The 22753-nt window shown below is 47.7% G+C and overlaps 1 protein-coding gene across 1 annotated transcript; it reads left to right on the top strand.

Annotated features, from left to right (window-relative positions):
* Nucleotides 1–12913: 12913 nt before the first annotated feature.
* On the top strand, nucleotides 12914–13975 carry LOC308187312 (small nuclear ribonucleoprotein E-like; the record flags this gene model as incomplete). The annotated part of the gene is made up of 3 exons (XM_080609483.1): nucleotides 12914–13012; nucleotides 13219–13297; nucleotides 13920–13975. Coding segments are annotated over 3 exons (234 nt in total), but the record flags the coding sequence as incomplete, so codon positions are not given.
* Nucleotides 13976–22753: the final 8778 nt, after the last annotated feature.

Here is a 22753-nt window from a genome sequence, read left to right as displayed (position 1 = left end):
GTGACTATTATTAGTCCTAGTTGGCTGGATGTTGAGAAAGCAATGATTTTTTTGATGTCATTTTGGGTTAGGGCGCATGTGGCAGCGAATAGGGTTGATAGAGCACCTAGGCATAGGCAGGCAGTTAGGGCTGTCTGGTTGGTGGCTAGCAGGGGGTGCATGCGGATGAGCAGGAAGATTCCGGCTACTACTATGGTACTGGAGTGCAGTAGGGCTGATACTGGGGTGGGGCCTTCTATTGCTGCGGGCAGTCATGGGTGGAGTCCAAATTGGGCGGATTTTCCTGCGGCTGCGAGGATTAATCCTATGAGGGGGAGGATTGGGGTTTGGTGGGGGTGTACGGCTTGTTGGATCTCTCAGGTGTTGAATGTTGAAGCTAGTCATGCTATGCTCAGGATCAGTCCGACGTCTCCGATTCGGTTGTAGATTACGGCTCGTAGGGCGGCGGTGTTGGCATCTGCTCGGCCTTGTCATCAGCCGATGAGAAGGAAGGACATGATTCGTACTCCTTCCCAGCCTACGAATAGGAGGAATATGTTGTTTGCGGTTGTTAGGAGGAGTATGGCGACTAGGAATGTCAGTAGGTAGGTGAAAAATTTTGTTACGTATGGCTCTGAGGCCATGTATCATATGGCGAATTGTAGGATTGATCATGTTACAAATAGGGCGATTGGAAGAAATGTTATTGAGTATTGGTCTATTTTTAGGCTCAGGGGGATTTTAAAGTTTATAATGAATTTTCACTCCCAGTGGCAGGTGACAGATTCTACTCCCGAGTAGATGAATGCGGTTGTAGGGGCTAGGCTAATTAGGAATGCGGTTTTAACAGCGCGGGTGGTGGCTTGTGGGGTGTTTTTAAAGTTTTTAAATAGAAATGGCAGGATGATTGGGGTTAGGAGGATTGTCAGCGTGAGTAGTGTGAGGGAGTTGATTAGTAGTGTGGGGTTCACTATTTTTACTTGGATTTGCACCAAGATGGGTGGTTCCTAAGACCAGTGGATTGCTGTTATCCTTTAAAAGTAAGGGGGCTGAGGTTTTAGGCTCAGATGTAAGAGTTAGCAGCTCTTGTTGGTTAAACCCTCCCCTCGGCAGGTAAGAAGGTTTGAACTTCTATTCTTAGAATCACAGTCTAATGTTTGGTTTAAACTATACTTGCATGAGGGGATTCCGGAGATCAGTTCGGGTTTGAGGATTAGGAGGAATATTGGGATAATGTGGAGTGTTATGAGCAGGTGTTCTCGCGTGGTTGAGTTTTGCATAGATGTGATGTGGGAGGGGATTGAGCCTCGTTGGGTCATTAGTAGTATGAATAAGGTGTAGGAGGCGGTTAGTAGGGTTGCGATTCCTGTTAGGATGATCGTGAAGGCAGATCAGTTGAATAAGGTGATTATAATGGTTAGCTCTGCTATGAGGTTTGTTGTTGGGGGTAAGGCTATGTTTGTTAGATTGGCCAGCAATCATCAGGTAGCTATGAGTGGTAGGAGAGGTTGTAGGCCTCGTGTGAGTAGTAGAATTCGGCTGTGCGTACGTTCATAGTTTGTGTTGGCTAGGCAGAATAGTATGGAGGAAGTTAGTCCATGGGAAATTATTAGGATCATTGCCCCTGAGAATGATCAGTGGGTTTGGATTATTCCTGCGGCGATAACTAGGCCTATGTGGCTAACGGATGAATAAGCGATTAGTGATTTTAGGTCTGTCTGTCGTAGGCAGATTGAGCTAGTCATTAGGGCGCCTCATAGGGCCAGGGTTAGGAAGGGGTAGTGCAGGAGGTTGGACAGTGGGCCCATAAATAGAGTGACTCGTATAATTCCGTATCCTCCTAGCTTTAGTAGTAGGGCGGCGAGGAGTATTGAGCCTGCGATGGGTGCTTCTACGTGGGCTTTTGGCAGTCAGAGGTGTAGGCCGTATAGTGGGGCTTTTACTATGAATGCTATGAGCAGTGCTAGACCTGATAGTATTCCTGTCCATGAGGTGGATAGGGTTGGGTGGGTTAGTTGTAGGGTTGGCAGGTGCAGGGTGCCAATTTTCACGTATAGGTGTATGATTGTGATTAGCAGGGGTAGAGAGCTTACTGGCGTGTAGAATAGCAGGTAGATGCCAGCGCTTAGGCGTTCTGGTTGGTTCCCCCATCGGGTGATTAAGATTAGGGTGGGAATGAGGGTTGCTTCAAATGAGATGTAAAATAGTGCTAGTTCTGTGGTGGAAAAGGCTAGTAGGATGAATGGCTGGACTGCGACTAAGGTTGAGATAAAGATTCGTTTGCGTTGTAGGGGTTCTTGTTGCAGGTGGTTTTGGCTTGCTATGATTATGAGTGGGAGTAGTCAGCAGGATAGTACTAGGAGGGGGGATGAGATTTGGTCAATTCCTGTTCAGTTGGATAAAAATTTGTAGGGGTAGTAGGTTGGGATTAATCACTGTAGGCTTAGGGCAGCGATTAGGAGGCTGTATAAGGTGGTGTTAGTCCATAGAAATTTTGGTGGAGACAGCAGGGCTGTTGGAAGAAGTATGATTGTGGGTAGGATGATTTTTAGCATTGCAGGAGGTTTAGGTTGTGTAGATGGTCGGAGCCATGTGTGCGGGTGGAGGCTACTAGGATGGCCAGGCCTGTGCCCGCCTCACACGCTGAGAAGGTTAGCATGAGAATTGGTACCATGGTGAATGAGGAGACTTGGTTTTCGATGGATCATATTGATAGGCCTACGAATATCGATAATATTATGCTTTCAAGGCATAGTAGGGCGGATACTAGGTGGGTTCGGTGGAAGGCTAGCCCTAGTCCGCTGAAAATGAAGGCTGAGTAGAAGCTTAAATGTAGGGGCGACATAAGAAAGTTACAGGGTTGGCTGTAATCTGCTGGGTCGAAACCAGCTATCTTTTTGGTTAGACTAACTTTCTGTTATTCTGCTCATTCTAGGCCCCCTTGAATTCACTCGTAGGCCAGTCCGAGTGTTAGGAGAAGGAGGATCACTACAGTTCAGGTGAGGGTCATTAGGGGGGATTGGAGTTGGACGGCTCATGGCAGGGGGAGTAGGAGGGCGATTTCTAGGTCGAATAGGATGAACAGGATGGCTACTGAGGAAGAATCGGACTGAGAATGGTAATCGAGCAGATCCAAGTGGGTCGAATCCACATTCGTACGGTGAGAGTTTCTCTGAGTCGGGGTTTATTTGGGCGAGTCAGAAGTTTAATGCGGTTAGGGCGGCGCTTAGGATTGATGATAGGGCGAATATGAACATGAGTGCGTTCATTGCTCTCCTCTGGGTTTATACCAGATTCTAGAGATTGGAAGTCAATTGTAATTAATATACTAGAAGAGCAAGATCCTCATCAGTAGATGGTTATGTAGAGGAATAGTCAGATGATGTCTACGAAGTGTCAGTATCAGGCTGCTGCCTCGAATCCGAAGTGGTGGTCTGATGTAAAGTGGAACTTGATCAGTCGGAAGAGGCAGACGGTCAGGAAGGAGGATCCGATGATTACGTGGAGTCCGTGGAATCCAGTGGCAACGAAGAAGGTAGATCCGTAGACGCTATCGGCGATTGAGAATGGGGCTTCGTGGTATTCTATTGCTTGTAGGGCTGTGAAGTAGAATCCCATGAGGATCGTTAGGGTTAGGGCGTGGATGGCGTGTTTTCGGTTTCCTTCTGTGATGCTGTGATGGGCTCACGTTACGGTAACGCCTGAGGCTAGTAGGATGGCTGTGTTTAGTAGGGGGACTTCTATCGGGTTGAGTGGTTTAATTCCTGTTGGGGGTCATTGGCCTCCTAGTTCTGGGGTTGGGGCCAGGCTCGAGTGGAAGAACGCTCAGAAGAACCCTAAGAAGAAGAATGCTTCGGATGTGATGAAAAGGATTATGCCGTATCGTAGGCCTTTTTGGACTGTGGGAGTGTGATGGCCTTGGAAGGTGCTTTCTCGTACAATGTCTCGTCATCATTGGAGTATTACTAGGAGTATTGAGATGAGGCCTAGGGTTAGTAGTATGGATGAGTTGTAGTGGAATCACATGATTAATCCTGAGGTTGTGAGTAGGGCGGCAGCTGCCCCGAAGATTGGTCAAGGGCTTGGGTCAACTATGTGGTATGAGTGTGCTTGGTGTGCCATTAGATGTTTTCTTGTAAGTATAGGCTTAGAAGGAGCACGAAGACGTAGGCCTGGATTATGGCTACTGCTACTTCTAGGATGGTTAGGAGTAGTAGGATGATTATTGTTAGGATGGATACTGCAGGAAGGGTGGGTATTAATGCAATGGAGGCTGTAGAGATGAGTTGGATGAGTAAGTGTCCTGCTGTAAGGTTGGCTGTAAGGCGGACTCCGAGGGCTAGGGGGCGGATTAGTAGGCTGGTTGTTTCGATCAGGATTAGTGCGGGGATTAGGGGTGTAGGGGTACCTTCGGGTAATAGGTGGGCTAAAGAGGCTGATGGTTGGTTTCGTAGGCCTGTTAGTAGTGTGGCGAGCCATAGTGGGAAGGCTAGGGCTATGTTCATAGATAGTTGGGTGGTTGGGGTGAATGTATATGGAAGGAGGCCTAGAAGGTTGATTGTAAGAAGTATGATTATTAGGGATGTAAATATTATGGCTCATTTGTGGCCATTTTTGTTGAGTGGGACTATTAGTTGTTTTGTGATTAGGTGAAGGAGTCATGTTTGGATAGTAGAAAGGCGGTTGTTGATTCATCGGTTGTTTGGGGACGGGAATAGTAGGGCTGGGAAGAGTAGGGATAGTAGGATTAAGGGGATGCCGAATAGATTGGGGTTGGAAAATTGGTCAAAGAAGCTTAGGTTCATGGTCAGGATCATGGTGTGGGTTTGGTAGTGAGGGAGGTCTTATTTGATGGGGGGTTGGTTGTGGTGAAGGCTAGTAGTTTTGGTTGGATGAGGAGTGCTAGGGTTAATCAGGTTATAATTATGATTGAAAATCATGGTGCGGGGTTAAGCTGTGGCATATCATTAAGGAGGGGGAAGTCCCTCTTTGGCTAGCTTAAAAGGCTAGTGCTGTTGCATAGCTTCTTAATGATTAGGATGATGATAGAAGGGACGATCAGGCCTCGAAATGTGGGAGTGGGGTTGATTCTACTACAATGGGTATGTAGCTGTGATTAGCCCCGCAAATTTCTGAGCATTGTCCGTAAAAAATCCCAGGCCGGGTGGTAATGAATGAAGTTTGGTTTAGTCGGCCTGGGATTGCGTCTGTTTTAACTCCGAGCGTTGGGACTGCTCAGGAGTGGAGTACGTCTCCTGCAGTAATGATCACGCGGATGGGGGATTCTATTGGGATAACTACGCGGTGGTCAACTTCTAGCAGTCGGAAGTGGCCGTTGGGTAAGTCTGGGGTGGGCACTATGTAGGAGTCGAATGATAGGTCTTTGAAGTCTGTGTATTCGTAGCTTCAGTATCATTGGTGGCCGATGGCTTTTAGGGTGAGGTCTGGTTCATCGATTTTGTCCATTATGTAGAGGATTTGTAGGGATGGGAGGGCGAGGAGTACCAGGACGATAGCAGGTAGGATTGTCCAGATCAGCTCTACTTCTTGGGCGTCTACAGCATTGGACGAGAGTTTTTCTGTTAGTATGTGGGCTAAAAGGTAGAGAACTAGGCTGCAGATAGCTAGGGCAACGATTAGGGCGTGGTCGTGGAATTCAACGAGTTCTTCTATGATGGGTGATGAGGCGTCTTGGAATCTGTTGTGGTTTAACCCGGCTGGCAGCTAAACACCACACAGCCGTTCGCTCACCCTCCCCCCTCCCTCTCTGGGATGGGGGAGAGAAACGGGAAAGTGAAGCCTGTGAGTTGAGATAAAGACAGTTTATTAAGACAGGAAAATAATAATAACAATAATAATAATAATAGTGATAATGGTAATAGTATTAACAATAATAATGTGTAAGAAAACAAGTGATGCACAATGCAATTGCTCACCACCCGCTGACCGATGCCCAGCCTATTCCCGAGCAGCCGGCCCCCCCACCCCGGCCAGCCACCCCTATATATTGTTTAGCATGACGTCAGATGGTATGGAATACCCCTTTGGCCAGTTTGGGTCAGCTGTCCTGGGTCTGTCCCCTCCCAGCTCCTGCTGCACCCCCAGCCTGCTCGCTGGCAGGACAGAGCAAGAAGCCGAAAAGTCCTTGGCCTGGTGTAAACACTGCTCTGCAACAATTAAAACATCAGCATGTTATCAGCGCTCTTCTCATCCTAATCCAAAACATAGCACCCTACCAGCTACTATGAGCTACTTAACTCTGTCCTAACTGGAACCAGGACAGATATCCACCCCTTATTCCATACCATTTATGTCATGCTCAGGTTACACTCTGTCCAATACATTCTAATTAATCACCATTTTCATCTATGATATATAGCAATCATGGTAGTGATGACATACATTATTATATAATAATTAACATACTACAATTCAACTCATGGGCTATTCTCACCCAGTATCAAATCCCCTTGAGGTACACACCGGACCTCCCCATTCTTTTGCATTACCCACCAAGTGCATCCAGGTCCCTGAGCAAAAGCAATTCCACGAATGGGTTTGCCTTTTCCTGAGGCAGGAGTAGCCCAGACTGTTTTACCCAGCATGTTTCTTACGTGCACTACAGGAACTTTATCCCCTTCTACAGTGCGTAACAGGTTTGATTGGGCAGGTCCAGCTCGGTTGGCAGATCCCCTGGTATTGACTAACCAGGTGGCCTTTGCCAAATGTGTATCCCAATTTTTGAATGTCCCAGCACCCATTGCTTTCAGTGTAGTCTTCAACAGTCCATTGTATCGTTCAACTTTTCCAGAGGCTGGTGCATGATAGGGGATGTGATACACCCACTCAATACCATGTTCTTTGGCCCAAGTGTCTATAAGGTTGTTTCGGAAATGAGTCCCGTTGTCTGACTCAATTCTCTCTGGGGTGCCATGTCGCCATAAGACTTGCTTTTCAAGGCCCAGGATAGTGTTCCGGGCGGTGGCATGGGGCACAGGATATGTTTCCAGCCATCCGGTGGTTGCTTCCACCATTGTAAGTACGTGGCGCTTGCCGTTGCGGGTTTGAGGGAGTGTGATGTAATCAATCTGCCAGGCCTCTCCATATTTATATTTCAGCCATCGTCCTCCATACCAAAGAGGTTTTGACCGTTTGGCTTGCTTGATTGCAGCACATGTTTCACAGTCATGAATAACCTGTGCTGTAGTGTCCATGGTCAGGTCCACCCCTCGATCACGAGCCCATCTGTAGGTTGCATCTCTACCTTGATGGCCTGAGGTGTCATGGGCCCATCGGGCTATAAATAATTCACCTTTATGTTGCCAGTCCAGGTCCACCTGAGCCACTTCAATCTTAGCAGCCTGATCCACCTGCTGGTTGTTTTGGTGTTCTTCAGTAGCCCGATTCTTGGGCACATGAGCATCTACATGGCGTACCTTTACAACCAGGTTCTCTACCCGGGCAGCAATATCTTGCCACAATGCCGCAGCCCAGATGGGCTTGCCCCTGCGCTGCCAGTTGTTCTGCTTCCATTGCTGTAACCACCCCCACAGGGCATTTGCTACCATCCATGAATCAGTATAGAGATAGAGAACTGGCCACTTTTCTCGTTCAGCAATATCTAAAGCCAGCTGAATGGCTTTTACTTCTGCAAACTGACTCGATTCACCTTCTCCCTCAGCAGCTTCTGCAACTCGTCGTGTAGGACTCCATACAGCAGCTTTCCATCTCCGATGCTTTCCCACAATACGACAGGACCCGTCAGTGAACAAGGCATATTTCTTCTCATTTTCTGGTAGCTTGTTGTACAGGGGGGCTTCTTCAGCACGAACCACCTCCTCCTCTGGTGATATCCCAAAGTATTTGCCTTCTGGCCAGTCCATAATCACCTCCAAGATTCCTGGGCGACTGGGGTTTCCTATTCGAGCCCGCTGAGTAATCAGTGCAACCCACTTGCTCCATGTAGCATCAGTTGCATGATGCGTAGAGGGGACCCTTCCTTTGAACATCCAGCCTAGTACCGGCAGTCGGGGTGCCAGGAGGAGCTGCGCTTCAGTACCGACCACTTCCGAAGCAGATCGAACTCCTTCATATGCTGCCAATATCTCCTTTTCAGTTGGAGTATAGCGGGCTTCAGATCCTCTGTATCCCCGACTCCAAAACCCCAGGGGTCGACCTCGAGTTTCCCCAGGTTCTTTCTGCCAGAGGCTCCAGGTGGGACCATTCTCTCCGGCTGCGGTGTAGAGCACATTCTTTACATCTGGTCCTGTTCGGACTGGCCCGAGGGCTACTGCATGAACTATTTCCTGCTTAATTTGTTCAAAGGCTTGTCGTTGCTCAGGGCCCCATTCAAAAGCATTCTTCTTACGGGTTACTTGGTAGAGCGGGTTTACAATCAGACTGTAATTTGGAATATGCATTCTCCAAAACCCCACGACACCTAGGAAAGTTTGTGTTTCTTTTTTGCTAGTTGGTGGAGACATAGCTGTTATTTTGTTGATCACATCCATTGGGATTTGACGGCGTCCATCTTGCCATTTTATTCCTAAAAACTGGATCTCTCGTGCAGGTCCTTTAACTTTATTCTGTTTTATGGCAAAACCAGCCTTCAGAAGGATTTGGACTATTTTCTTCCCTTTCTCGAAAACTTCTTCTGCAGTGTCACCCCACACAATGATGTCATCGATGTACTGCAGGTGTTCAGGAGCTTCCCCCTGCTCCAGCGCAGACTGGATCAGTCCATGGCAAATGGTAGGGCTGTGTTTCCACCCCTGGGGCAGCCGATTCCAAGTATATTGGACTCCCCTCCAAGTGAAAGCAAACTGTGGCCTGCACTGTGCTGCTAGAGGGATGGAGAAAAATGCATTAGCGATATCAATTGTGGCATACCACTTGGCTGCCTTTGATTCCAGTTCATACTGGAGTTCTAGCATGTCCGGCACTGCAGCACTCAGTGGTGGCGTGACTTCGTTCAGGCCACGATAGTCCACTGTTAGTCTCCACTCACCATTAGACTTTCGCACTGGCCATATGGGACTATTAAAAGGTGAATGAGTCTTGCTGATCACTCCTTGGCTCTCCAGTTGACGAATTAGCTTATGGATGGGACTCAGGGAGTCTCGGTTGGTGCGATATTGCCGCCGGTGCACAGTTGTGGTAGCGATCGGCACTTGCTGTTCTTCAACCCTCAGCAACCCCACAACAGAAGGGTCCTCTGAGAGACCAGGCAAGGTAGACAACTGTTTAATGTCCTCTGTCTCCAAAGCAGCTATGCCAAAAGCCCAGCGGAACCCTTTTGGGTCCTTGAAATATCCTCTTCTAAGATAGTCTATGCCAAGGATGCACGCAGCATCTGGGCCAGTCACAATACGGTGCTTTTGCCACTCATTACCGGTTAGACTCACTTCAGCCTCCAATACAGTTAACTGCTGGGATCCCCCCGTCACACCATAAATACAGATGGGCTCTGGCCCTTTATAGCTTGATGGCATTAGAGTACATTGTGCACCGGTGTCTACCAAAGCCTTATACTTCTGTGCGTCTGACGTGCCAGGCCATCGAATCCACACAGTCCAATAAACTCGATTGTCCCTTTCCTCCCCCTGGCTGGAGGCAGGGCCCCTCTAGTCCTGGTCAGAATCTTCATTTCTGTGTTTAAAGGACTGCCTGCTGGAAGTTGGAGCAGCAAACCTTTCAGAGAACTCCTTTTTCCCAATTGTTTTCCTTTGCAATTCACGTACCCGTGCCTCTAGGGTCACAGTAGATTTTCCATCCCATTTTCTCATGTCCTCTCCATGGTCACGTAGGTAAAACAACAGGGTGGCGCGGTGTGTGTGCCCACCATATTGTCTTCCTTGCATAGATGAACGTTTACCCCTAATAGCTGAGACACTGGTTTGTACAGGTGGGGAGGAAAATAAACTCTCTTTAAGTTGGTGGATCTCTTCAGAAAGTTTCTCCAAGGTATTCTCTTTTAGCTGGTGGACACTGGTTCGTTCAGGTGAAGGGGAAGATAATCTTTCTTCAAGTTGGTGGATCTTTTCAGAAAGTTTCTCCAAAGCATTCTCTTTTAGCTGGTGGACACTGGTTCGTTCAGGTGAAGGGGAAGATAATCTTTCTTCAAGTTGGTGGATCTTTTCAGAAAGTTTCTCCAAAGCATTCTCTTTTAGCTGGTGGACACTGGTTCGTTCAGGTGAAGGGGAAGATAATCTTTCTTCAAGTTGGTGGATCTTTTCAGAAAGTTTCTCTAAAGCATTCTCTTTTAGCTGGTGGACACTGGTTCGTTCAGGTGGAGGGGAAGATAAATTCTCTTTAAGTTGGTGGACCTCTTCAGAGAGTTTCTCCACAGCTGAGACACAGGCCTTTAGGGAAGAGGAGAGATTTCCTTCGTACTGCCGGAGTATTTTAGTCACTTCATTCACTGTGGGATTCTCCTCCGTTTTCCAGGCTAGTATTGCCAATGAGCTGGCATATGATGATGGTGCACTCCGTACAAACTTCCGCCACATGGGTAGTGTGCACCGGACTGCATCTGGATCTGCGGATGTTTGTGCGTCGTCTAGGTCCTTATAAATTACTTCCCGTACGGCCAATTCCCTCAGGTACTGAATTCCCTTCTCCATGGTGGTCCATTTGCCTGGTAGACATACAAGTTCTTCCTTGAAGGGATACCTTTCCTGCACAGCTGACAGGAGACGCCTCCAGAGGCTGCGAGATCGTGCTCCATCTCCAATTGCTTTGTCAATGCATGCGTCCCTAGCAAGGGATCCCAGCCGCCTGGCTTCCTTGCCCTCTAATTCCACATAATTGGCTCCGGTGTCCCAGCACCGGAGCAGCCAGGTGACAAGCTGCTCACCTATACAGCGACCAAAATCTTTTCGCACATCTCGTAGCTCACGCTGGTATAGAGTCCGGGTAGTTACTGTTGATTTTTCGACATCCCCATCCTCATCTTCAGTCTCCTGCACCTTTGATGGCCCAGCCTCGTCTTCAGTATGCCCAGACTTAGCAGAAGACTGTTTGCGTTGTAAACGACCTGAGCCTCTATACCATTTTTTCACCTTGTCTACAGGGGCAACTTGCACTGCTACAGCTCGTTTCTCTGACCCAGACACAGGGTCTGCCACAGGGGTTGGAATACCCTCTGCGGGGTCAACTTGCACTGCTACAGCTCGTTTCTCTGACCCAGACACAGGGTCTGCCACAGGGGTTGGAATACCCTCTGCGGGGTCAACTTGCACTGCTACAGCTCGTTTCTCTGACCCAGCCACAGGAGTGGGAGCAGCTGCAGGAGCTGGAGCTGCTGCAGGAGCTGGAGCTGGAGCGGCTGCAGGGGCTGGAGTGGCTGTGGGAGCTGGAGCTGGAGCGGCTGCAGGAGCCGGAACGGCTGCAGGAGCTGGAGCGGCTGCAGGAGCTGGAGCTGGAGCGGCTGCAGGAGCTGGAACTGGAGCAGCTGCAGGAGCTGGAGCTGGAGCGGCTGCAGGAGCTGGAGCTAGGTTGCTAGTAGCATCAATTGCAGCTCGATAGGCACAAGCCAGACCCCAGCACGCTACAGTGATTTGTGTCACTTTGGAACTGCCAGAGTCATGACACCTTTTTTTCAAGCATTCTGCCAGCTTTTTAGGATTTTGCAGTTGTTCAGGGGTGAATGTCCAAAACACTGGAGGTGACCACTGCTCTAGAAACCTGCCCATATCCTCCCACACTCCCTGCCACTCGCAACTATCCCGCCTCAAGAGAGATCTCCGGATGAGATTCCTGAGTAGTTGTTTAACCCTCCACAAAACCTGAAGCGCATTCAGGAGACATAACAACAAGAGCAGGCTGGTCTGAGTATCCCAAGGATATTCAACATCTCGGAGAACCACCGTAACTAGCTCGGGGGATAAGAGGGTGGTGGTGAAGTAGAAAGGGAGAGTGAACAGGTAGGGAAACATGTCTTCCCCTGTCCCCTTCACAGATTGGCTCCCTAACGAAAACAGGCAATAGGTGTAATTGCTAATAGTTTCCGAGATATGGGTTCCAAAGTATAGAGTCGACGTCAGTGCTGAGTACAAATACCAGGTTAGAGTCGTGACCAGATATTTCATCATTTCATAAGCCATTGCTACACCGCACAGTACCATAACAATCTTAAACCAGGGCCCGGAAAGGATAAACAGTGCAACAGGGAGCACATACAGAAAGTAACGCACCATAAAACTCAATTTGGAATACAGGTACAGCAGACTGGAGATTAAGGCAATCAACATCGTGACTAGCAACTATTAAGCAGGTCCAGTACTTATACCAATTTTAGTTTAACACACTCTGGTCAAATCTGTCGATATCTCAACCCTTCGAGCCCCACGTTGGGCGCCAAAAGGGCTGTTGTGGTTTAACCCGGCTGGCAGCTAAACACCACACAGCCGTTCGCTCACCCTCCCCCCTCCCTCTCTGGGATGGGGGAGAGAAACGGGAAAGTGAAGCCGGTGAGTTGAGATAAAGACAGTTTATTAAGACAGGAAAATAATAATAACAATAATAATAATAGTGATAATGATAATAGTATTAATAATAATAATGTGTAAGAAACAAGTGATGCACAATGCAATTGCTCACCACCCGCTGACCGATGCCCAGCCTATCCCCGAGCAGCCCGGCCCCCCACCCCGGCCAGCCACCCCTATATATTGTTTAGCATGACGCCAGATGGTATGGAATACCCCTTTGGCCGGTTTGGGTCAGCTGTCCTGGGTCTGTCCCCTCCCAGCTCCTGCTGCACCCCCAGCCTGCTCGCTGGCAGGACAGAGCGAGAAGCCGAAAAGTCCTTGGCCTGGTGTAAACACTGCTCTGCAACAATTAAAACATCAGCATGTTATCAGCGCTCTTCTCATCCTAATCCAAAACATAGCACCCTACCAGCTACTATGAGGAAAAATTAACTCTGTCCTAACTGGAACCAGGACAGTTGCAGTCGTGCCTGTTGCCACTGTCGAGGATCCAGGAGTGGCTTTACGAGCAAGTGAACATGCGGATAGAAGGCTGCATCATCGTGAGTATCAGCACGACCCCGCGTTACGTCGTTAGTTTGTTTTCCCTCATTCACAATCCTATTTTCTCTTGTCAAGAAAAACTAGCACAAGGGAAAAAAAATTCGTACTTCTCTAACAATTAGTCTTCATTGTCCAGCCTGGGTCAGCAAAGCTGATGATGGTTTGTGTTGTTGCTGAACTAATTGCCACTGTTGCTGCTTTCTAGGGCTTTGACGAGTACATGAATTCGGTGCTGGACGACGCAGAGGAGATTCACTCCAAGACAAAATCAAGGAAACAGCTGGGTATGTCGTGTGTCTGTGCAACCCGAGTGACGCGCGGTCTGAAACCTGCCCGGGTGAGCCTTCTAGGTAGCAGCACTGAGAGGTACCAACCATGTGACGAGCCTTGATGTTGAAGTTCCGTGAGCAATTACTGGCTACATCTCTGTCCCTGATGAGTTTTGAGCTGCTGATTTTGCTGGATGAAGGAGAATCTGTCCCTGCCTGAGGCCAGTTCTGGTCTTTGAAACGTGTAATACCAGGCGGCCTGCACTGGCTGGAGGAGTCTGGTCACAGCTCCTTTCAGCTGCATCTAAAGCCGGTGGCCCTGGGCGATTCTCACACTTGCTGTGATCTCTGAGTCAAAGCCGGGAGCCACGGTAGCGGCAGTGTTTATTTACCACCTGCTGGTGGACAGAAGCAACGATGTGCGCCCAGTGCTGGGGTTTTCAGCAGGGAGAGCGTGCTGCTGGAACGGGGACGGTGGCTGGCGTGGGACTTGTGAGTGTGGGGCAGCTGGCAGGAACAGGACTCTGCGTGATGGGCAAAACCCTGCTCAACCACACAAAATACTTTCTGAAAACATGAGATTATTCTCGGATTCTGGGCTCTCTCTAATCCCCTCTTTCCCTTCTCTTTGCTGCAGGCCGGATCATGTTAAAAGGGGACAACATCACTCTTCCACAGAGCGTTTCTAAGTAGAATTTGCCATCCTTAGAACAAAGGTGGCTGCCGTGCTGCGGAGTGACTGAGTGCCAGGGGAACGCGGCCCGCTGGTAGATAGGAAGTTGGGGTAGATAGTAACTGGGGTTGCATGCTGAGGACAAAAGTCCTTCCTTTGTGGGAGAGAGTTTTTTGTAGCTTGAAACAATACGTGATGTATTTCACAAATAAACATTTTTCACATTAACTGTAAATGTAAACCACTAATCTGCTTGTTTTCAGTCTCTTCCTTCCGTGAATGGAGAAGGAGGAGAAATATAGAAGCGTGGGCTTTTCGTTTAGCTGTGGATCTGATAAGTTTCGATAACGCTATGTGCTTTCTTGACCATTACATCTGCATTATGTGGCCAGGGTGGACTCGTTCAGGGCACGGAAGCCCCACACAGTCCTTGAGCTAGCAGGGTGCTAAGGAGGGTGTTGGAGATTTTGCATGCAATTGCAGCCCTTTGTTGCCGCAGTGACAGGTTCCTCAGATTCTTTCTAAACAGGGTTTAGCTTGTTGAGAATCTTTTTGGGAGTGTTTATTGTGGATCAATCGGTAAGAGTATCTTAGTGGGCCTGTGAGGGATTTGGGGCTGTGGTGCAGTAACCCAGCGTTTACAAGTGTTACTGCTATGCATGCTTGTCAAATAACATCTCCAGATCAGAGAGTGAGAGCGGGCAACTGGTTTGGATTAAATCTGTCACTTCTTGCTGCTTTGGACAGAGCCTGTAGATTAAACCCATGTGCTGTTCAATAAGCTGGGGTATCAGATGTGTCGGTTGGGTGTTTATCATTTGATTTATTTTTTTTATCCGTTTGGAGATCTGTCTGTTCTATTTAAGTTTCCCCAAGAGAGCTGAGTTGCTTGGTGCATCGACCAAAGATAAGTTCCCTGGCTGACTTGGGACAACCAGTCCCCTCATTTTCTGATCACAAAAGAAAAAAAAAAAAAACAAAGAAGAAAAATTTTGACTGTAACTGTAACTCAGAAACTAAGATTACCTGAATGGAGAGAAATGAATTTTGATGCACAGGCTGTGCTACAAATCTGTTAATCAGCATTCAGTTTTTCAAAACTTCCATTTGTGTATCATCATCGTGAAAATTAATAAATTCAAAGTGGGAGATCCTTTCCTGAAAGGGAAGGACAGAAATACGAGTCTTGCTGTGGGGCCTACCCAGCGCAGTTCTGCCGCTCCGAGAAGTAATACGTCAGGAGTGTCAAAGCAGACGTTCACTTGCCCTGCCCTACCCTGCTGCTCCTCAGCCCTTGCTCAGGCCTTTTGGGCCATCTGGCCGTCCGTCTGGCCGTCTATCCATCCATCTGGCTGTCTGTCCGTCCGTCTGGCCCTCTGTCCCTCCGTCCCACCGCCCTGCCCCGTCCCTGCCGTCTCCCTAGGGAAGCAAAGAGTCCCTGGGCTGCCTTCAGGGGGGAGGTTCTGCTCAGGAAATTAAAGCTTCCCCCTTAACGGGCGCCTTGCGAGTTATTTTGAGTTCCAACCTTCTGCCTTCCTTTCGTAGCAGTGCCTCTGAGGGGTGCGCTGTAAGGTAGCCGTCATCTGGCGCGCTGCTCCTGCGTTTCCCAAAGGAACTGCCTTCGGGATCTGACTAACTCTGGATGCACGCGGTTGTCACCTTAATTTCTCTGTTAGTTTGCTGAAAACAACCCGCTTGGGTGACCTTGGTGTTTGTTTCTTAAACCTTGGATCGAGGAGGTCTCTGTTTCCTTATGCTGATGTTCACGATGAAAGTGCAGAAGGGATGCTTACTGTTGCCCGGGTCAGTCCTGTTGCCAGGATGGGAATGTTTAGCCTACCGGCCCTCTGGTGCTGTTAGGCTGCACTCGGAGTGTGAGCTCTGGGCCTTATTTCGAAAAGACTGCGTTATTTGAGTGTACAAACCCGAGATATTCTGCGGATAGGTGATTCTCAAAGCACGTCAGAACCACCACTGTGGCGTGTCCTGGAGTCGGACGCACGTTTGACTGATCAGGCGGAGCAGGTGAATTGAATTTGTTGCTGGATGGCGAGGTGTTCTGGGGGAAGAGCTAGTCTAAGGAAAACTTCCTCTTACTGCCCCTTCCCATCTCAAATGGCCACTGCCTGGGGAAATTGCTTCTTTATGACATTAACTACAACGTTACAGTGAGGATGAGGAATCATCATTACTCCCATAGTTATTTGCTGCCAAGCCGCAGCGTTGATTTCAGAGACTTAAAAAAAAAAAAAGGAAAAGAAAGGAAGTATGTATTCTTTCACATACTCTCTTTTCCCTGAGAGTAAAGGTTGTAGCTTCTGCAGTACCCTTCCTCTGGAAACGATTCCCAGTGCCTGCTCAGACACTGGGGAGGAAAATGACAGAGAGAACAATGGAGGAGAGCCACCCGATACAAAGAAAGGAAAAAAGGGGTTATGGATGAACGGAAAGCCACTACATAAAAAATTGGTGCTATCTAAAAATTGGTTAACGGTTTGGGACCTGCAGGTGCTGCCTACACGTGCGTGTGTTGCAGTCGTGCCTGTTGCCACTGCGCAAAATGGAGAGAGCTTCTTTGTCGAATGCAGCATGTTAAAGCATGCGCCATTGCCTGGAAGAAATGCACGGCCTTCCCTCGTGTGGGACTTCTTCCCCATTGATCTGTGGTTTACCTGAAGGTTTACCATAACCTACATAAGTTTCAAAAGCAAGCAAGCAACCAACCAAAAAACAACACCAACATTAAAGAGTGGCAAGGCAGATGCTCATCTGGGGACTCTGACTCATCGGTGACATCACCAAGCAAAGCATTGTGAGCGCTTCGGGTCGGGGCTGCTGTGGCGAGCCTCGCAGCCGGGAGGGAGAGCAGGTACGGTTCGCCTCTGGCGGGTCTGTGTCAGCCCTCTGCCCTGGTGGCTTCGTTAGCAGTGAGAGTTTGACTGCTGTGTTCCCAGCTTTCGCTTCTGCACCGACCGTGTGGCAGAGCCCGCAAGCTGCTTCCTCAGCTGGAAGAGGAAGAGGAGTGACCTCAACTGTGCCGAGGTAAAGCAGAACCGTTGAAAAGATTTGTCAAAGATGCGGGTTGTACCAGCGCAGCCGCTGCAGCTGCAGCAGGTCCTGGAGCATTGCAGAAGCTAGAGAGGGGTTTCTTTGTGAAAAGAATGCTGTAAAAGTGTTTTCACGCCAGAAATTAGGACAAGCGCCTCTGTTGTTTGGATATCCTCTATTGACCTGGCACACTGGCATTACAGCATACCTGGCACACTCTTTGTATTGTTGGTTAAAAAAAAAAAAAAGTGTTTTAGGGCAGGCCAAAAACCTGCCTTGGCACTTCCACATCGCAGCAGTGCTTGCAGGCCGTGCATCCTGGATGCCAGGTGTCCTGGTTCCAGTTAGGACAGAGTTAAGTAGCTCATAGTAGCTGGTAGGGTGCTATGTTTTGGATTAGGATGAGAAGAGCGCTGATAACATGCTGATGTTTTAATTGCTGCAGAGCAGTGTTTACACCAGGCCAAGGACTTTTCGGCTTCTCGCTCTGTCCTGCCAGCGAGCAGGCTGGGGGTGCAGCAGGAGCTGGGAGGGGACAGACCCAGGACAGCTGACCCAAACCGGCCAAAGGGGTATTCCATACCATCTGGCGTCATGCTAAACAATATATAGGGGTGGCTGGCCGGGGTGGGGGGGCCGGCTGCTCGGGAATAGGCTGGGCATCGGTCAGCGGGTGGTGAGCAATTGCATTGTGCATCACTTGTTTCTTACACATTATTATTGTTAATACTATTATCATTATCACTATTATTATTATTATTGTTATTATTATATTCCTTATATTCCTTATATTATTATATTCCTGTCTTAATAAACTGTCTTTATCTCAACTCACCGGCTTCACTTTCCCGTTTCTCTCCCCCATCCCAGAGAGGGAGGGGGGAGGGTGAGCGAACGGCTGTGTGGTGTTTAGCTGCCAGCCGGGTTAAACCACAACACCAGGCCAGGATCTAAATCCGATGGTGCTGTTGGTAACGTGAAGTTCAGGAAGCTCTTCTGGGTTTTTCTGCTCTTCCATGTGGATTTTTGCCCTGTGAAGGTGGTGTACTGAGCTCTTTTCTTACCAACAAATAGGTTTAAAAGCAGTTACAGTTTAACATCTACATGCTTGGGTGTTATTAACACAGCATTGCATACTGAGCTGGTGCTTGGTAGGAGAAAACATAAATCTTACCTGGGAAACTCGGACACTCTCAACTACATACTGCTATGAAGAAACTCAGCTGTAAGAGTGCCCTTAATTAACACATCACCAGAGCTATTGTGCTACTGACGGTTGAAGGCACCTTTTTCCAACGCTGTCTTATTGGAAGTCGATACAGACTGGCAGTATGCAGTTGGTTCCCATCTTCTGCTCCAGCAGAAGTCCTATTTTAATTAACCAGCAGGTCCCTCTGAGTGGCTTTGCTAAAACTCCTGCAGTAGGAAGTATCCTACGAGAGCCAAGTTACTAAACTGATGTGTGGTTTTCCCTTAATCCCCTCACCCCTGACTTTCTAGCTCCTGACGACACTGCCAACGTGTGCAGTGCTAGGTGCCAGCTGCCATGGTTTATATGTACTGTAAAATTAGTGATTTGGGACTTGTGAGCACTGAGAACAGGTTAGCAATTGCTTAAGAGCTTTACTTTCTCGTTCTGCTAATGCACATGAAATTCTTCAGGAACTGCAGCACAAGAACCGTCTTGCACAGGATCTCTGGAAGCAGGAAATAGCCGCTCTGTGGACCTCTCTCTTCCTTTGATATGTTAAGGGCTCTTTAGAAGAGCAGAAGATGGAGCAGCTCTTCCTGGGAGGGAGAACGGGGCTATTCGCAGCTCGTTCCAGTGGTCCCAGGTGTCTCATGGTTGTGACATTTGTGGCTGGGGGAGACCGCTCAGTCGAGTCATTGGTCACCTCCTGGCTTTGCAGAACACAGACTTTCAGAGTAAAGGTGTCGCTGTCGCTCTGGGCCTGGGAGATGGGCGAAACATCTTAGGCTTGAAACTGATTCTCTGCAGAGTGGCGTGCTCAGATCTGAGCACATCGTCTTGGCCTGTTCTGTGCTTCGACCATGGGAAGATGAATGGTTTACCTATGCACCGTTAAATATAATTTGACACCTAGCACACAACACTTTCAGCCCGTGGGGTGCTTTAACAAGCAGGTAAATCAGCGGGGACTGTTTTGCAGCCAGGGCGATGCTGGGTGATTAAAAAGCAGGGTCAGAGCAAGGAGTTTATGGTGTTCTTTCTTGCTTGTCATCCGACTGTCCGCTTACACTGTTCTAAAAAAAAACAAAACAAAAAATCCGAAACGGGGTAAGCATCTTTAATATCTTTATTATAAATGGAAGGCACAAAACAGGCCAGCAACAGAGACTGTCCAAGAGAAATACTTTATGCTTTATAAACAAACAAGAAAGTACCCTTAGGTAGGTGTGATAATCCTTCTCTAATGCATTCTTTGGAGTGCAAAAATATTTTGTTCCCTTCTTGCTCTTCTCTCCAGGACAAAGGCAGAATAGCCAACTGGAAAGTTAGACCAGGGAGGTCAGTTTGTTCCATACTGAGAAAGACAAGCCTGTAAAACAAACCAGACAGATTTTCTTTGGACTATTTATCTTCCTTCAGCAAAGGCATGGTTTATGATACTTGTTGGCATGTATTTCCAGACCCCCAGCTACCGTGACTGTAGTGCATCTGTAATTCTTTTGTACAAAAAGAGTTCAAAATCTCGTAACGCAAAAACTTTACTAGCACCCTGGAGAAAAAAGAAATCTAAAAATCTTGCCAACTTCAATTACAGACCTGCTGAGTGCACCAGAGTTACTCATTTTTATTCAGGCTTTCAGGGGCTAGTTCAGTTGGTTTCTGTTCAGCACTTGGATCGCCATATTGGCAGATGTCAGTTAAAAAAAAAAAAAAAAAGCTTTTGAGATCTTTTTTAAAATGAGACTGCTTTTATGGCATTTAGGGCTGTGAGGTATCCTTGGTTTTTGCTTTCTTCCCATTCCTTAGACCAGATCCGTTCATATCCTGAACAGCGTTCTGGGTCTCTTCAGGAAAATGGAAGGCAACAAGCAAAATGATGAGCTCCTTGGGCATTCAAAAGAGCTCAGTCTGGAAAAGATTTCAAGTCCAACTTCCATGCTAAGGAGCACCAGTAATTTTTAGAAGTAGATGCAGAGGAACCTGCATGGCACTAAGTGTGTTTCTGAAGGTGCTAAAGGTCAGAAGTGACGATTCCTGTCGATACTAAAGAAGAGAAGGAAACCTTGCACTTAACTTCTGTTTTTATTCCCTTTGTCAAGCAGTCAAAACCAATACCTAATATGAGAACCCAACTTTTCCTCTCTTTACTTTAGATTTGGGAAAATTCCCTGCCAAAAAAATATTTCCTGGAAAATTCACTAGTGTTTGTGTGAGTAAAAGGTTCCAACCTTTTATTATTAATTTGTAAGAACTATTTCATCCGCTTTTGTCCAGAAGAGTCCGAAATAATTTGCACAGAAATGTGCAGCATTTTAATGAAAGGATTCAGAATCACTCTAATTTGAACTTTATCTGGTCTGGTTGCAGGTTTTATGACATTTAGTGTCTTAAAAAAAAAAAAATCAAAATATCTGACTTCACATCAGAAAAAAAAAACCTGCTTGCGGCTAAATAAAATCTGTTGCAGCTCTGGTCATTGAAAAATCATTGGCTGTTAAATTGGACCTAAGTCATCTTTTCTAACCTTTCATGATCTTGCAGCAATGGATGATGACGGATATATGGATTAGGGAACAGCACGTGATGGCAAACCTGCGGTATTTGCTACAGCGCAGAAAGAAAACAAATTGCTTCCAAAAAATCAAACTAATTCAAAATTCTTGGTATCATGCAGCCATGCCACTGGCAAAGTGAGCATTGCCCTGCCTCTCAAAGCTTGCTGTATCCTTGGTCTGCTGTCTTCCTGCTGTTAATTGATTGCAACTCTACGTGTCTGATCAGGGCTACGAGTTGTTCTCGATATGGATACCATACAACATATACTGTGCACGCTTGTGTGTATAGATATGTTTATCCTGTATGCATGTACATATGTATGCATATTTGTGTGTTGGCCCCCAGATCATTCATGTTATAAAGCATTGGCCTCGAAGGCATACTCATCAAAATATTTTGTAGATCCTCCATTTTTTTCTAGCTCCCTCAAAATGAGAGAGTTTTTACGCGCTCTCTGCATCAAAAAGGCAAAAATTCTGATTTCCACTGTCGCTCTCGCTAACTTTCTATCACTCACTCCTCGTGTGTGTCTAAACACATATGTGTGTATGCGTATGCACATTTGTGTATTTATATGCACTGGTGCATTTTTTGCTGTACAGGTAATAAAGACGGGGAAAGGTTTTTGTCTTTTCTTAATAGGTGAAGAAATCTTGAAGACCAGAGATTGGAACATACTGAATTTTAAATTAAAAAAAAAAAAAAAAAGTTAAATTGTCCGGCTGTGGAAGATGGATCCTCATTTTTGCAGCCACTTTGAATCACGAGTTCATCTCTAAATGCGCTGTTTTTTTTTGTTTTTGTTTTGTTTTGTTGGGTTTTTTTTTTTTGGTTTTTATTTTTTGAAGAGCTAACTAACCCTGGCTGTCTCCAGTCTGAGAGAGTATTCAAATGGACTTGCTTCCTCCATTAGTTATAAGCTGTTTAAAAGCACATCCTATGTTTGAATTGTGGATGAGAGGCTCCCTTGGCAAAGTGAGGAGGCAAATTCTTCCTACCCCTTTATCATTAATTCACGGATTCAGTGTTGGTTCGGCCTCCAGGAGAAGTTCACTGGAAGTCTTTGAAGATCGATAACTTTGCTGAGGTTGTCCAGGTAGGTGAACTCGAAGACCCACAGTGACTGGAACATGCTATTTAACGCGTCATACTGCGTTCTGTAGCAGTTACTGGTAGCCATAGTTGATCATTGCCTTGCACGTATGATCAGGTGTTTTTTTAAGAAGTGACTCCATTTTCAGGCTTTTTTTTTCCATTTTTTTCACGAAGGGGTAGAGTAGGAGGAGGAAGCAGAATGGTCTTTGGTTAACGTGATAACCAGATAGATTCTGAAGTCTGATAGATTCTGGGCCCCATAGGACCCACCCCTGTGACCCCCGGAGGGCCCCCGGGCGCAGCATAGAACCCACCCCGGTGACCTGTGGTGCTTGTACACAGTGCACTGAGCTGCTTGTACACAGTAGGGGCTTGCATTTGGGGGGGTGTTGGGAGCTGCTTGTACAATATAGGGATCTGCATCTGGAGGGGGTTGGGAGCTGCTTGTACACCTTTGGGACTTGCATCTGGGGGGTGCTTCGGAGCTGCTTGTACACTGTAGGGTCCTGCCTTGTGCAGGGTTTGTAGCTGCTTCTACACCTTTGGGGTCTGCAGCTGGGGGGGGGGGGGGGTGACAGGTGCTTGTCTGCTGTAGGTGGCCACGTTGGGGGAGTTGGGAGCTGCTTGTACACTGTAAGGGTCTGGGTCTTGGGGGGGGTTGCGGCTGTTTGTACACCTTTGGGGCCTGCCTCTGGGGAGGGTGGGGAGTTGCTTGTATGCCTTTGGGGCCTGTGTTTGGGGGGGGGGTTGGAGTCTGTGCCGGGGGGGTTGGGAGCTGCTTGTACACTCTAGGGTCCTCTGGCGGGCTTTGGGGCCTCCCTTTGAGGGGGGTGGTGGGAGCTGGTTGTACACCTTTGGGGCCTGCGTCTGGGGGGTTGGGGCTGGGGCCGGGACCTGGGGCCTGCAT

The sequence above is a fragment of the Anser brachyrhynchus genome (genome assembly GCF_964034855.1).
Source record: "Anser brachyrhynchus genome assembly, contig: SCAFFOLD_64, whole genome shotgun sequence".
Classification (NCBI taxonomy): Eukaryota; Metazoa; Chordata; class Aves; order Anseriformes; family Anatidae; genus Anser; species Anser brachyrhynchus.
Note: the sequence above shows the minus strand (reverse complement) of the source record. Positions and strands in the feature narration are given on the sequence as shown.